Source organism: Alosa sapidissima, chromosome 10 (assembly GCF_018492685.1).
Source record: "Alosa sapidissima isolate fAloSap1 chromosome 10, fAloSap1.pri, whole genome shotgun sequence".
In the NCBI taxonomy this organism is placed as follows: Eukaryota; Metazoa; Chordata; class Actinopteri; order Clupeiformes; family Clupeidae; genus Alosa; species Alosa sapidissima.
This window is the reverse complement of record NC_055966.1, coordinates 5,264,657-5,282,044: the sequence shown is the minus strand read 5'-3', so window position 1 is coordinate 5,282,044 and position 17,388 is coordinate 5,264,657. Positions and strand designations below refer to the sequence as shown.

General features: G+C 49.2%; 1 protein-coding gene across 4 annotated transcripts in view; it reads right to left on the bottom strand.

The window, feature by feature from the left end:
• fhod3b (formin homology 2 domain containing 3b) overlaps positions 1-17,388 on the bottom strand; it is a 106,311-nt gene that overhangs the window by 74,611 nt on the left and 14,312 nt on the right. For all 4 annotated transcript variants that reach the window (XM_042107408.1, XM_042107409.1, XM_042107412.1 and 1 more), the window contains exon 3: positions 16,060-16,124. In XM_042107408.1, the coding sequence (XP_041963342.1) occupies positions 16,060-16,124 (65 nt within the window). The remainder of the gene's footprint in view (positions 1-16,059; positions 16,125-17,388) is intronic.

Below are 17,388 nucleotides of genomic sequence, written 5' to 3'. Positions count from 1 at the left end.
ACATCCCACACAAAATGCAACAAAGGCCTGAGCACCCGAAGCCCAGCAGGAACTCAACCAGGGCCCACAGAGGCTTTTCAGCACACACACACACATACACACACACACACACACACACACACACACACACATACACATACGCACACGCACACACACACACACACACAGAGAGAGAGAGAGAGAGAGAGAGAGAGAGAAGAGAAGAGAAGAGAAGAGAAGCACACTAAAACCGTCGGTCCATTCAATCTTCTCTGGCCCTTACATGTCACACAACTACTTCACCATCCTAACTGAAAGGCATCAAAGACTGAAAGAATGCCACAGACCACTTGCTGTGTGTGTGTGTGTGTGTGTGTGTGTGTGTGTGTGTGTGTGTGTATGTGTGTGTGTGTGTGTGTGTGAGGTGTGTGTGTATGTATGTGTGTATGTGTGTGTGTCTGTGTGTGTGTAAATGAATGTGCAAAGAAAAAAGGAGTTAGGGCTTAAGTGTACTTCAAAAGATCTCTACTGTCGCATGCATGTTAATTCTGTGCAAAACAAAGACCATTATTCAATAGGTCTTTAGATTTCTCTGCCACAGTTTCTATCTCATTCTTTTATCCAAATAGTGATAAATGTCTATCTTGAAATAACATTTCTGGTCATCTAATCTATAGCTATAATTTGCAGAACCATGAATTCAGAAAAATTTGTTTTGTCAGTCGTCACTCGTTTTATTCCCCGGGAGTAAATTAACCAGTGATGGCAATACCAATATGGCAATAGGCAAATGCACAGCCACTATCTTGATGCCAAACAGACAGTACACACATACAACCCTTGTTGTGCACCGTGTACAGACCAAAACATATCCGTGTCCACAGAAGTATACTTGAGACTTGAGAAGTATACTTGAGACTTGAGTGAGTCAGCTTTACAATGCTAATGGTGTAGAATAGGCCTGGGGATGCTGTAGCATCACCCTCAGCACTGGGAGCTGCTGGTATAAATAAGCCTGAGCGTGAGAAGTGACCCTGATGACCCTTATTGACAGCAAGCCTGAGAGAGGATTGGACCGGAGCTGTGTGCATGTAAGCAAGGGTTGGGGTTGGGAAACCACCAAAAGAATTTACAATTGCATTCAATTTTAGCCCCAATGCACTAATGCCTGCACCAATGTCTGCACGTGTGTGTGTGTGTGTGTGTGTGTGTGTGTGTGTGTGTGTGTGTGTGTGTGTGTGTGTGTGTGTGTGTGTGTGTGTGTGTGTGTGTGTGTGTGTGGTGTGTGTGTGCATGACTATACAAGTAGTCTTAAGAAAAAAGCACTCTGTGGGGAAAAACTTAAACTCCTGTCCTACTAACACCATTTTCCTATCACTGATACACTGTATATAGGTCTGGTCCTTGTTGAATAGACACAGAAATCAAAAACTGGCAAACAACCAAAAGAGAGGTCACCCATAGAGCACTTCACGTGGAAAAACAGGTAGCACATGACAGATTGAGGGTGAGAGAGATCACTACAGAGTCATAGAATGTTAAGCAGAGAACGCTCAAGGGGAGTGAATTGAAACCGGCCAAGTACAGACTGTCGGCACAACGCACAATCAGATAGTGACACATTACATTCTATTAAGGTGTAACAGAGTCCATAGACTAGTTGACAGATCCTGCTATAGAGGAGGGATACAGTATGTAAGTGGGAGCAGTGGTCAGGTCCTGCTATAGAGGAGGGATACGTATGTAAGTGGGAGCAGTGGTCAGGTCCTGCTATAGAGGAGAGATCTGGTGTGGACGTGGGAGCAGTGGTCAGGTCCTGCTATAGACCCTTTCAACAATAAAAACAAAAACAATGCTTGAACGTTCTATTTGGTTCCCAATCTACTTCCTCTGCATTAGGATAACATATGGAATGTTAAAACGGAAGCCTTGTGGGGCCAACTTTGATGCTGATAATGGAACTCTCTTGAAAGGGCCTATAGAGGAGAGATCTGGTGTGGACGTGGGAGCAGCGGTCATGTCCTGCTATAGAGGAGGGATCTGAGGGGAGTGCATGGTGAGGCTTTTGGCAGGTTGGAGCTGCACAGAGGCTTCAGATAACAAGGCATGCTGGGAGCCTCCTTTGCTGCTATTTTAGAGATTCTGGAAGCTATTCGAGCAGCTGACACAAGAAAGGAGAAGGTTGCCCCTCATGTCCTTGCTCACTCCCCCCCCCCCCCCCCCCCCCACCACCCCCCTCCTATTCTCTGGAACTCAGAAAGAACCTGTACACTCAGCCGAATTCAAATCCCTGGCGGCATACAAGAGCGGACGTAAATACCCTGTGAAATAAGCTGACCCGAAGTGAGCGGGCAAAGTCTTCTGTGGACAAAAGATCCTCCTGGATGGACTTTGTCAGCAGAGAGGCACAGCACAAGGGGGTTGAACTCTCCCAGTGGTACAGAGGAGTTGAAACATTACTTCCCTAATCCGGAAGGGGAGATTAACTCGTGTAGACTGTTGCATTTGGCTATCTGCAGCTGGGTGACTTAGCGCCACTCGGCCCGTCTACGGGTCAGCAGGTTCACAGAAACAAGTGTCATGCTTGACCCTACTCTGCATCTTGACGGGCTTAAATCTCAGATGGTGACTTTAGGTGGGAGTAATACAGTCTCATATCAGTGGGTCAAAACAAGGCCAGACAGACAGAAATGATGAACCGCTGTAAAGTACTCATCTCTCTTTAAAAACTACGTCTACCTGGTACATTGCATGTAGTCTTGACCTCTAACTTTTAATGCATGTTTTGAGGGACGGTCACTGAGGTGTTTCTCTGCACTGGTCATTTTCCCACTGCAGCCCAGTGCATCCCATGGCTGTGTCTGTGTGGGGGCAGACACGTACAGTAGAGCGTCATGAGAGAGGGGTCTGATACAGTGTAGCGAAGCACAGGAGTCTCTGTGCGCCAACTCTACACCAACAGTATGACATCATCGAGGAGAAACCAAGCCAACTAACGAGGAAGGAGATTTAAAGGCCTAGTACAAACAAATGTGGCTTGAATGACTGGTGGTGGAGAGGTCTGATGATGTGATGTCTTGGAAACCTCATTGATTAATGCATGTCCTCACATGTTGTTTACAGTATATTTGTAAACACACACTAAAGGCCCAAATGGGAGCCTTTGTTGACGAGACGAGAGATTGTTTAATGTCAGTTTGGTCTGCCCGCGGCTTGTTTCCGGACTTGCCGCGATGAAGCCACAATAAGCGGATATGAGGGAATCTGCTGCTGACAGGGCTGACACAATGGCGGACACGTTAGCTGACTGATGAGAGAGGGGCCTGGAGCGGGCCGAGAGCCACTCCATCTCACGGGCGCACTTCATCTCCCCCGCGCACGCTGAAAGGCCCGTTTTCACTTTGAAGCGCAGAAACGCGAGATCACTTCAGACGCCCCCCCCCCCCCCCCACACACACACACACACACAACCTACCCCACCCCCCACCCTCGTCCCCCTTACCCAGTCCAGGCCAAACAAACCCGTCTCTGTTCCTCTTTGAAACTCAGACTTAAGCGCAGATGACAACAATAAACAGAGGCTCTGGCGGAGCGGCGGCCATTGTTCCACCGCCAGGGCCTCGGCACTTTTGCCACGGCTGCTGCTGAAGAGGCTTTGCGGGTGGGAGGGGCTGCTGGGAAAGCGCTGGGTGCCGCGCGGGAGACGGAATCCCACGGTCCGAGCCGCTGCCACTTGTCATGGAGGATGAGATGGGAAGCGCTCGATGGGGCACACTGTGATGGATCATTTCTCCCCCCCCCCCCCACCATCGCTCGAAACAAGCTCCAGGTACCCCCTCACGTTTCTCCCCAGTCCTTTTCATCTCCAGCTGAATGGGCGACGAGAGGCCTCCAGCTCCGCTCGGGCAGCACTGGGGGGCAGCGACTGGTCCATGACTGAGCAGCGTCTGGCCCTTGTGTGGCGTTCGCCAGCGAGACGAGGCTTTCATGTCGGCCAAGGGTAATCATGGCACATTCCAGAGCACACGTGAGAGGGAACAGAAAGAGAGAGGAAGGACCCGTCTCGGCCTGACTCTCTGCCCTCTGCGTGATCCAGGCGCTGCACACAGAAACGCTTTAATCATCCTTTTCCCTGTGAGGAGGAGGAGGAGGAGGCCCACACACTGCCAGTGATTTATAGGAAATGACTCAGGGCTCCATTGCCTTATATAGTGCCAGTCTTCATTCAAAACGATTTGGGGGGAATCATTTGTTTTGAGTGTAAACTGAATCGGGGGAGTCGTTGACTTGATAGGGCTCTCGTCTCTCGCTGGATGTGATTTGTCCGCTCTCAGCAGCCCACAGGTGGACGGGGGTCTGGGGAGGGGTGAGAGGGGGGAGGCCGACACACGAGGCCTGGCGGTGGAGAGGATATTGGGTTTTTAATAAAGCCCACCAGTGTAAACACCAGCGCTCCTTACAGCCCCGCCTGGGCCCTGACATCAGGGCTGCTCAGAATAGCCCTGGCCTTCAACACCTCCCCTCCCAGCCCTGATAAAGGCAAGCGCACACCTGATGGCCTGCCTGCTCACAGTGTTTACAATGTAGCGCTCTGGCTGGTGGGGTGGTGGGGTGGGGGGGGGGAGGCTTTGGCCTCCCTACTCTGCATCGTGTCAACTTTTCTGGGTCACTCTGTCACCGCCATAAAAAGCTAAAAGGGCATGACCCTCGAGGGCCCCTGAAGAATCAGGAACCACTTACTGACAGGCCTCAGAACAGCCTCCACATGTCGCCAGGCAGGGAGAAACCACCGTGTGCGTGAGAACACGCATGCAGCATTAAGTTAACGCTCCCTTACACACAGTAAGGGCTCTCCAGGGCTCACTGGCTGCTGTGACATGTTGATTCTGCGCCTCCCTTACAACTCGCAGGTGTGTCATGGCCAGTGGAGGGACAATGGTGCGGAGGCACAGGCCGATACACTGTGGCCACCCTTCAGCTCTCTGGACTGTGGGAGACAGATAAGAGAGAGAGTGAGAGATCTACAACACTCACGGAGTGATGTCACCCCGGCAATTCATCCTCCCGTGAAGGCTGGCTTGATTTGTGAGCAGTGAGGCCACGTTACTGTAGCGAGCCGACCCTCGGGAGACAGAGGAGGCTTGTTTTCATGTGATAGTGCACCATGATGAGGGCCCACGGAGGTTATCTCACGATGCACTGCTCACCAGAGCAAAGAGCTTTTCTACACGATACTACATACAGGTGCCATGGAACAAGGGGATTCATGTACAAGACCTTTTTCACACACACACACACACACACACACACACACACACACACACACACACACACACACACACACACACACACACACTGCAAAGCACAATCATTGCAATGTGCCCAGGATTGATACAGTGAAAGTAAACATTCACCACTACGCCCCTTTCACACAACATTAACAGCTATTGCAACACACCCTCTTGAACACACAGACAGAAAGCATTACATTTCCATTAGGCAAATTTTTTCATCCTAACCGACTTCCAAAAGACATTAGCTGAGCTGGCTCCATGCGTCTACTATAGGGGAGCTTTGTCGAGAGCACCTCTGGCTGGCATCTGGATCCAGACTCCATCCCCTCCGCAACGAGGATCCTACCTGCAGATCTGCTCACAGTTGTCTGTTCACAGCTGTGTCTCCACACACACACACACACACACACACACACACACACACACACACACACACACACACACACACACACACACACACACACACACACAGACATGCTGACCATGCCTCACAACAACAAAGACACATTACAGGCACATCTGAAAGGTGACACTAAGAGGCTTTAGAGAGGGAAAAAGGAGATAAAAGGAGGAGCAACAGAGAGTTGAAGAAAGAGACAGAAAGAGGGAGAGTGAAAGAGAAAGAGAGAGAGAAAGAGGAAATCAGTGGGCTGGTGCTGGAATTCAAAGAGGCCCACCGGGCTCTGGCTCCTTTCCAAAAGTAGAAAGAAACACACACACACGCCGAGAAAAAGAGAGGGAAAGAGAGGAAAAGAGAGGGATAGAGGGAGAGAGAGAGAGGGGAAAGAAAGGGAGAGAGAGGGAGACGTGGCCGAGACAGTGGCCTGAGGAGAGGGCTGGAGTCCAGGGAGAGGCCAGGGCTTTTGCTGTTGCTATCTGAGCTGGGCTGTTCCTGCTTCTGCTGCACACATGGAGCCCACACACACACACACACACACACACACACACACACACACACACACACACACACACACACACACACACACACACACACACACACCACACCACACCACACACACACACACACACACACACACACACACACACACACACACACCACACATCTACATCAAACCAGCCCTTTCACCTTCAGCCTCATATAATCACAAAACCTCCAAATGCATCCTCCATCTCCTCCTCTTCCTTGTCATCTTCATCACCACCATCATCATCATCATCATGATGAGCCAAAGACAGCTTCTCCTATCTGCTGTGCATGTGGTGGCGAGAGCAGACTGTGTCTCCTGCCCAGAGGGCCCGAGGGTTCCTGCAGGGCTGTGGACCTGACTGCATGGGCCTGACTGCATCTGCGTCTGCACGCACACATCCTGACAACTTCCATAAAGCTGGATGACAAGCAATGGAGGGGAATGACTCTAGTGGGAAAATGTAATTATTCAGTGCTTGACTTTTTCATGATTCAGTTAGTGTCGAAGGTTTCCATTTCACCACGACCTGAGCAATTGGACTTAACCAGTTTGGTGAGAGGAGTTTTCCAAATTCGGTTTTCGAGGGCAGAAATAGCCACTTTGTCCAGGCCCATTACCACATCCATTTGCCTTATGATTCATTAAACTGCATCTGCCGTGACACTTCAGTAAATGAAATCTCATAGTGACTAAGAAGGGTAGCAGCAGCTGCCGTCCTCTCCCTAGTTTGGATGGCAGCAGCCTGGTACAGTCATTTACAAATCATCTCGCATGAAATGAATGACGCGGTGGGACTCGTTGGTACCCTGGAGGCTGTCTCACTGGGACATTCCCAGAAGCTCTGAGTTATGACTCAACTGCCCTCTCATCTGACTTCCTCATGGCAGTGTGGGTGCAACAACCTCATCATATAGTATCATTTCAATGAACTTTCTACCTCTTTTATTTGCTGCCTTCAAACACTGGGAGAAATAGTGAATGTCCTTGGGTCTTGAGATTATCTCTAAAGTTAGTCATTTTTTCTGTTGACACAGCCGTTGAATTACTGTAAAGGCATGTGTAAGAGCTTGTATTACCTATTCAGTCTTGAGACAGCAGCAGCAGCTCTCTAGCTGTAAGGTGCGAGTCAGGAGTCACATGTCGGCCATGTTTATGTTGTTTGTGCAGGTTGTGTGTGTGTGGATTTTGGAGTTCGGGTTGTGTGGCGGCCATCTGTAGTGTGTAGAGTTGTGAGTGTACGGTAAGTGTGTAAGGTGTGTGTACGGTGGGTGGAGGCTGTGCACTATACGTGTTGACAGTTTTAATCTTTTCCTCTCAAAGCTACAGTATGAGAAACAGTCACAGGGTCACACCAATGGGAACCATATGGCTTTCCAAAAAATGTTGAGTGTGTCTGTGTCTCTCTCTCTCTCTCTGTGTGTGTGTGTGTGTGTGTGTGTGTGTGTGTGTGTGTGTGTGTGTGTGTGTGTGCATGAGTGTGTGTGTGTGTGTGTGTGTGTGTGTGTGTGTGTGTGTGTGTGTGTGTGTGTGTGTGTGTGTGTGCATGAGTGTGTGTGTGTGTGTGTGTGTGTGTGTGTGTGTGCATGAGTGTGTGTGTGTGTGTGTGCATGTGTGTGTGTGTGTGTGTGTGTGTGTGTGTGTGTGTGTGTGTGTGTGCATGAGTGTGTGTGTGTGTGTGTGTGTGTGTGTGTGTGTGTGTGTGTGTGTGTGTGTATGCGTTCGTGCAGGAGAGTGTCTGTATATACGTGGTTGTGTCCTTCACCATTGCCATGTGTCTTTCAGCATCTGTCTGTTTGTGTGAGTCTGCCTCTCAGATGTCTGTCTCAGAGCAAGCTGAAGGGGGCACAATCCAGGCATTGTTGCTCCAGCACAGGCCTTTGGACTGACAGACAGACACGGCGAGAGAGAGAGAGAGAGAGAGAGAGAGAGAGAGAGAGAGACTAAACTGCTCCCACTAGCCCTTAGAGAGAGCAGGAGACATCTTCAGCATGTCCTTCCTGATAGTGACGGGGAAAGAGTTTGCATTCTGCGGATCTCATGATAACGCCGCTAAGCCGTGTGACTAAGATCAGTGGGGAGCAGCTGGAGGCGATAGCCATGGAGACTTGGCAGGGCGGTGCACTTGACAGTGCACTATGCGGGCATCTGAACGGGTGCCCATCCAGATTCTGGCATTGCCTCCTCGGGGGAAAAGCTCTATCATGCAATCACTGGAATATCCAGACGCAGCCAAAAAATGTCAGGGGATGTCTCCATCATTGACCAAATTGTATCCAAAAGTGGAGTTTCGGACCATTTTATAATCCCAGTGAATCAGATACTCAGCCTGACATGCTGTAAAATGATGTTATGGTGTGGGGCAGCCATATAGCAAGATATAGATGAGCTCTGCAGTGGGAGAGACATGAAGATTGGAGACTGTGATTTTGTCCGTCTTACCACAATGTTTAAACATTGTCAATGGACTGGAGAGTGGTCACTCAGGGCTTCGCGAGCCAGGCAAAATGGCCCCTCTGCTGCGACAGCGTTGCTATCCCATGTGCTCTCACGATCACATCTCCAACCCAGTGTCCAATGTTTGGAGTGTTGTGTTGAGCTGGAAGAGTGTGTCTCTCGGCTGGGTTGGCCGTCTTCTCGGGGTCCTGGCACCATACTGTTTAGCTTGGAGCCTGACTGTGACTTGGAGTCTACTGGCCCAGTGCTAAACCAAAGGGAGGAGAAGAGCCCATGACATATAAAGAGTCTTTTTGTTACCAGTCAGACTACAACGCCGCGTCTACCACATATCAGGCCCATCTGACCGCACGGCCTGGCAACGTGGCGATCGGCGAGGTAGGCCTCTGGGAGCACACAGCCACACAAATAGCTGTGTTATGAAACAAGATTTCTTTCCTTCCTCAATCTGCTCAGTAGGAGCTTGGCAGCTCGGTGAAGAGCATCGGAATAAACTGGAACTCTGGGTTAATCAAGGCTGATGCCATTGTGAGGGCCAAGCGGACATCAGCTCTACATTTCCTTGTGCAGGTCAAACACAATGATAAAAATAATATTTACAATTTAGTGTGTAGGTTACTGTACTGTAACGGGTTGTTCCAGCAGGGAATATGATGATCCACGACATGATGATTGGACATGAGAGGATGTGTATCTGAGCTCAAGGTGAGTAACATGACACCCTGGGACTGAATGGCGCAGGTCGTTTCACCTGACTGCACAATGTTTTGAGGTCTGGCCTACGCCCTCAGGGGCAAGACGGGCTCCGGGCGAGGCAGAGTGGGTGAGGGTGGCATCTTCTGTGACGAGCTGGAAAACGCTGAGCTCCGGGCAGGGGAGGAGGCCCAGCCCTGTTACTGGAAACGGGCACGTCCTGTGTGTGCTCACTCAGGGCCGAGTCATTGTGCTGACACCAGAGACAAACACCTGAAGGATAAACAGCAGCCCCGGGGTATGACAGCGCTGCAGCGCGGTGCAATAAGGCCAGTGGGAGCTGCTGACGTGGTGAGAGCAGGCACGCACGTACGCTCTGCTGAGGATGCACTCACGCATGGGCAGAGACTCGCACGGCGACCTGCAACAGCTCAGTGAGGACAGTATATACAGCCGAGCAGCTAATTAACCTAAATGCATTAGCAGACCGAGGACTGATGGTGACGCTGAAAGGCTGATTGGAGTAGCAGCGCAGGCGCTGCGCAGCGTTCCGGACTGTTCCGGACGTCCTCCGAGGCTCCACAGCTGTGAACACGCTTAGCTCAGCTCCGCCTGCTTTATTTCCTCCACATGTTTCCAAAAATTGTTTACAGCCTGGAGAGAACCACAGTATTAGCGATAATTTACCGCTATAAGTTAAGAATGTGACAGTTCCCCGCTTCGGGTCGAGGGTCCAACGGCTACAAATTCATCGGCGTAACGTCACGGGGGCGAAACACAAATCAGGACACTCAAAGGCTGCAGTGAATCAGAGCAGGGTCAACTAGAGGCACGTCGGCTGCAGTTTCCACAACAGCTCGTTAGAAAGGGAAAATGCTCTCCAAGCGTGTCACCTGCCATTAGAGCCGGCAGGCCTCTGTCAGCCACACGGCTTTGACAGAGTGTGTTTGAACCCAACACATCGTCCTGCTTCAGCCAACCTGCGGGTCTTTCCACAGCTGTGATCACTGAGCCACTTCCTCTGACTCTACTGATCTCACTGTTCACCGGCACTGTACAAATTTGATTAAGACGCTCTAGAGGCTCTGGAAAATTGATCAGGACAATTAAGAGAAAAGATTAGCTTCATGGGCCATAGATGAAGACATTTCTCTCTGCTCTTTCACTGCTCACATCATTCATTATTGACTTTTCTAACATGGCTTGAGGCAGTAAGTGATTATCTAGCCCCACTTTCTGTGAGAGAAAGGACGTCAGCCTCTTTCCAAACCTTTCTCCTGGGGTAATTCAGTCTGAGAAAATGACACACTGTGGTTATGCTACATTTGTTTAAAATTAAGCAAAATGCCATTTGGACTAAACTGTGGACGTTATACTGACTGAGAATGAGGGAGAGAGACAAAAGGAGAGTATACTTCTCCATACAAATAGCCAAATTAAGAGCCTGAAACCACAAGTCCCTGATAAGGTACAAGTGAAAATGCTGCCTATTATTTACCCATACAACAGCCTGATTGGGAGGTGTGAGGTGCATTGGAGGACTTTAGGAAACCGTTCACACACACACACACACACACACACACAAACACACAAACACACACACACACACACACACACACACACACACACACACACACACACACACACACACACACATACACAAACACACACATTTCCCATCATCTCCACAGACTTCCTTTGACTCAAATGATCAGGCCTCCCTGTCTGCCAAGGTGTACCATTACCTCATATTTATTTAGTAGAATTCATTATGCTCCCATTTGTCCCTGAGCTTAATGGCCGTAAACAAGACCACACGCTGGGCTCGCTCAGATGGATTACGCCACGCACGCTGTTTTGACGTTCCCCAGCCTGAAACCCCAGATGCACTGATTACAACGAATCGCAGTGTCAGAACGGGACCTGGCCAGGCACACTTTAATAAACCATTAGCTCATCTAGTAAACACTCTCTAAACACATTTTTTCTCCCTCTCTCTCTTTCTCTCTCTCTGTCTCTTTCTCTCTCTCTCCCTTTCTCTTTTTATTTCTCTCTCTGTCTGTCTCGCTCTTTCTGTTTCTACTCCAGAAAGCCCCTGCGGCACAGGCGTCTGACGAGCAGCGTCCATCCCTCAGCGGAGAGAGTGTGTGTGTGTGTGTGTGTGTGTGTGTGTGTCTGTGTTTGTGTGCAAAATGACTATAATTAGGATGCTCTGGATTATGCCTTGTCACCAAGACATGGTTTACAACATGCAAAAGTAGCAAGGGCGTGTTAGCCTCTTCATCCTGAAAATTAGCCATCTGATAAAGATTGTTGCTTTTCTGGGGCAGTAAAGAAACCATAAGCTGTGCTGTGTACATCACCATGCGGCTAAGCCTTCCTGAAGTGCTTGGCTGAGGTTACCCGCAAATGTGCTAAATGAGAGAGATTACATATAGGGGCCTAACCATCTCATCAGTCTCGCGGAGTGGACTGCTGAAATAAACAGAATGTATATAAACACAGTCTGTGATGTTTAACACTTGGACCCCTTCGGCACTGACAGCTGGAGGCCCTATGTTTAAATGGAGATGGAAATGTGTTTGAACGGGTCAGCAAGGCCACACCAGAGCCCAGTCACACCCTTACACCATATTCTGCGTCCCCGCATTCTCATCCCGAATAAAATGCAGCACTCTTCTCAGTGGCCCTCACACATTTATTTTTTATGTAGTGGTATTAACGGTAGCAGAGTACGGTATTAACAGATCACTCTATCCCTCAGCTCTATGCTATTTTTAAGACTACACCCTGAGAATGGACATGCTTTCTGTAGGGCACTACGGTAACTTTTTATGCATCTTTGGACCATAAGTGTGAGGAATTTGCAGTGCAGCAGTTCTGTATAAGTCACAGAGACCAACTGGGAGAGAAGCTATAAGAAAAGAAAAAGAAAATGCAGAGAGCAATGAAAAGAAGAGAGGAAATAACTAACACAGAGAGAGAGAGACGGAGAGAGAGACAGAGAGAGAGAGAGAAGGAAGAAAGGCCTGCTGCAGTAGCATGTAGCCTCTTTAATGGATTAACAAGATGGGGGCCTGGGCTAAAGACTCTCTCATTAATTACAGAGACAGGTTTAGCCTCCATATGTCAGCTCCACCATGGGGTAGCACTAAGGAAACAATTCCATCCTGACCTGTCTCTTCCCATTTCAGCCCCCATCAATCTGCACCGGCTCTGGATGCCCCACCGCCGAGCCCTCACAAAAGCACCAGGACCTCCATGCCAATTACTGCTGATCAAGCCCGAACGGGAAGCCATGTGCAGGGGGAGTGATTAGGCTCCGTGAGAAGTGCTGGAGCGCTTGGCCCATTCAGGACTACACTGATTGCCGTGACTCTATGAAGCGGCGGGGATGGGGGGGGGGGATGGGGTATACCGGCCGCACCGGCCGCCCGCCCGCCCGAGTTATGTAACAAGTAATTTGGTGGAGACTGAGTGAGATTGGACACACAGACATAGTCTTGTGATTCTTTCTCCCATTCCTGGGAGACAATATCAACAAAAGCTGTAGGGTATAAGGTGAGCCAGTGGCCATGTATACGTTTCTGTGTACGTGTGTGTGTGTGTGTGTGTGTGTGTGTGTGTGTGTGTGTGTGTGTGTGTGTGTGTGTGTGTGTGTCTGTGTGTGTGAGAGAGAGAGAGAGAGAGAGCGAGAGAGAGAGAGAGAGAGAGTCTGTGTGAGGGCTGAGAAATAGCTTTCAACATGACAACCTTTACTGTTCGGAGCTGACCTTTTCCTGCTGTGGTGAGAGGTGAGGTGTGTGCAGGTGAGCTGATTTAGAGCAGGGCCCCATACATACGCCACTCTGTCCACTGAGCACAGTCTTGCTCCTCTGGGCTAGGAGTCATCTGGCTATCAGTCTGGACCTGTCTGCACACACCTGATTCATTACCCAACTCTCCCAGTTCCACTCTACTCGAAAAATAACCAAATGAGAGGATACAGAAATAGTTCCCCCATCAATAAACAAACAGAGTCAATCTTAAAATGAGACCAGTCCTTCTTCTGCAGAACATACAATAAAAAACGATGAAAGGCACACAGCAGATTACGGGATCCTGGATGTCAAGTCAGAGCTTTAGAGCTTTGGAGCGAGACCAGAGAGAAGAGAGTGTCTCTTGAGTGGTTCTTATGGTGTTGCCTAACATCACCTTCAACCTTAAATCCATCTTAGGCACCAATGGAGCGTGGCCATGGCTACAGTTAACCAGCTAAAGCAACCGTAATGTCAAAATGGAATCTGTGATTCTTGATGTCTTGCCAGAGGATTGAACTGTCTCGTTCGTCTGGACTTGTTATGTGACAGCGAATAGCTACAGAGTTTCCAGCCATGTGCAGTGTGTGGCGAGCAGCAGAGCTGCAGGATGGGTGAGCACTGAGAATAGAGGGGGGGGGGTAATGAGTGTGTGAGTGAGGGAACGCGCCGCTCTTTTCACACAGCACTTTCTGTCCTCGTTGCACTTAAATAACACTTTGGGAAAAGTACAAATTAAAAAGCTGACAGTTCCTGCTCTTGATGGCTTTCACAGGCCAGAGCTGATTTCCCCCACAGCGCCAGCATAGTGCAGCACCACAGAGCAGCACACGGCACACAGCACAGCACAGCACAGGCAGCCGGCTGAGGGAGAGAGACACGTGTGCCTCTGCATGCACACACAAACCACACACACACAAACACGTGCACACACACACACACACACACACACACACACACACACACAAAAACACATGCACACACACACACACACACACACAAACACACACACTTGTCTATGGACAAATAAACACCCTGCACATGATAAATACTAGAGACACAGCGTATAGATACAGTACCTAGTGTAAGACAAAAAGAAGAAACTTTTGTTTGAGGAAGCCAATACAACACTTTTACTGGTCTTTACTGGTCTTTTGCTTAGCCTTGCAAAAGCAGGCCGCTAGAACCACACTGGAACACGTCTGCTGAACCCATCAGGGCCTGATCACACTGGCATCGGCCTGTGGGTCCCCAGGGGTCAGATCACCCACACACTGGGCTGGGGCTCCTTGCTCAGAGCCCAGACGGTATGCTTCCCAGACGAGTGCACCCAGAAACACTCACACAGACCAAAGCTATAGTGTTCAAGTGCATTCCACCCACTCTTGTCCAGTGCTGTGCATAAACCTAAATACAGCTATATACCAAACATTCAGTGACTTCCTATTGACACAAGAGACAAGTATGGTGCCATACCAGCCTAACGTAAAAATAAAAGAAAATTAAAAGCCACATAACACTAACTGCAAATTTTCATTCTAGCCCCTATTTCCCTACTATTTTAGCAATAGAAAAGCTGCTAAATGGCTGTAGTAAGCAGGGTAAGCATGAGCTGCAAACACTACTACACTGTGATGTGAGTGTATGTCTCTCAGCAGTGCTGTTGTCTGGGGAGGTTACTTGAACTTGGTCCAGGCCCCAGGAGTTCTCACTGCCATTCACTGATTAACTCTTTTACACTGTCCTCATCAACCCACACACACACACACACACACACACACTGTAGAACTCAACAGAGAATCTCATTAATCAGCAAGAACTACACCCACCCCTTCCCTGCGCGCGCAGACACACACACACACACACACACACACACACACACACACACACACACACACACACACACACACACACACACACACACACACACATTTAGCAATTTAGCACTGTCTTGCTGTATAGAACCGAGACTCTGTAGTGGCCTTCTGACCTGAGTTCTCAGTGCGGTGAGACTGCGTGGTGCTGTTCCTGATGACCCTCAGTGGGCCGCAGGCCTGCTGCTGCTGCTGCTGCTGCTGCTGCTCTGACTCAGCAGTTTACCAGTAATAGTTTGCAGAACCGGATCCGTCTGTGCGGATGCCTATAAGGCATGCAGGATCACGGTCAGAGCGCTCGTCCTGATGCATCTGCCGCCTCACTGCCCAGCCCAGCAGCGTACCACACCACCATCACCACCACCACACTCATTAGCCTAACGCACAGAGGCACTCACAAACAACACTAAACCAGGAGCGAATTAGAGCCCGCTTAAACTATAAAACCTGATATGATTGACATGAGGGTGTGTGTGTGACTGTGTGTGTGTGTGTGTGTGTGTGTGTGTACCTGAAACTGAAACCCATGCAAATACACTAATAAACCACAAGAGCAAACGAGAGGAGAGGAGAGGAGAGGAGAGGAGAGGAGAGGAGAGGAGAGATGAGGGAACAGCTCTAACCCATTTCTCTATTTTCTCTAATTCAATTCAAAACATATTAGTGATATACTGGAAAGCTGGCAAGTAACCTATTAGGTTATGAGCCACTTCACACATACTTTATTCTGCAAACACACTATAAAAATGTCATTTTCAATTGTTTTTTTGAAAATGACCACAGACAATAAACAAACCCAAAGAAATAACAAGGCCCTTAAAAACTGGAGAAACTCTTGCAATGAGTGTGTGTGTGTGTGTGTGTGTGTGTGTGTGTGTGTGTGTGTGTGTGTGTGTGTGTGTGTGTGTGTGTGTGTGTGTGTGTGTGTGTGTTTGTGTGTGTGTGTGTGTGTGTGTGTGTGTATGGGAGAGAGAGAGAGAGAGAGAGAGAGTAGGAAATCTTACTCATGGTATCAGAAATGAGGCATGATCTCACTCACCAATGCAGGCGTGAACTCTCACAGACAGCTGAGTCCGGAGGATGATGCTGTGCTTCTTCCCTCTTCTGTCAGGGAGAAAGAAAGAAAAGAGAGACAGAGGGGAGAGAGAGAGAGAGAGAGAGAAAGAGAGACGTTAATGTCATTTCTATAATCCTATACAGCATCTGAAAATCTCTGTGAAACACACCTGAACATATACAGAAATATATCAACCTCCATTCAACAGAGAGCAGTATCACTGCCAGCATTCTCTTCTCAATAGATAATACCACTTTAAGCTGGGCGACTACCTTCCTGTGCAGATACTGTTCTAAGGGGAACATCTGGTGAATGACAAATGGCTCCAGTCAAAGTAGCCAGGCTGTGGTTCTCTACAGGGCACAGGTACAAGAGCTTTCCCCTACAGTGGACCTTAACAAGGCTTCTTTAAACATATCCTCCGACTGACGGCCTGGAAGCAAGAGGCATGTGAGAGTGTCACACACAATAAGGCCACATACCTGAAGAGTCCTGATGCTCACTGTTTGGGCTGCTGGTCTATTTGGCAGTGTGTGTGTTTGGCTGTGAGAGGTATATGAGGGCCATGCACGTTTTGCTACTAGTAGCTTCTAAGCGTGAGGTGTGTGTGGCCCTGGAGGTCAAATGGGTGACCTCTACTGACAATCCTGTTCCCTTTTCCCCTCTTCCACTTCCTCCCACTAGCTCTGGGCTTCCAAAAGGAGAGCCCCCCCCCCCCCCCCCCCCCCCCCACACACACACACACCATTACTACTACATAAAAGCCTGACAGGCAGTGAGATGGGTGCAGGGATCATGCACCCCCCGCCTCTGAGGTCAGAAGACCTCCCCTGGTGCAGGGGAGCCTCCACATAAAGCAGTCGACAGAGAGAGAGAGAAACATAAAACCATCTCTCACACACTGACCACAGAGAGAAAGAGAAACAGAGAGACAGGAGTGAAGCCCAGACACACACACACTCAAACACAAATCACCATAACAACTCGGGTTAAAGTATTAACAAAGATTACACAACTAGTCTTCACATATTAAATCACACACAGACACTGGCACAGGCACACACACACACACACACACACACACACACACACACACACACACACACACACACACACAGACAATCAGTAGATCACTGACAGAGTGCGTGGCACTGCAGGTAAAGTGGCGCGGTGCAGATCTGTTTCAGCAAATTGTGTGTGGTAAACAAATGCCCCTTTGTGATGGGAGCACAATGGCAGTCTGATGCTCTCAATGGCAGTTTGGCAGAGCCTGCTGAAGTGCCAGTAGCACACACAATCAAGCAGCAGTGT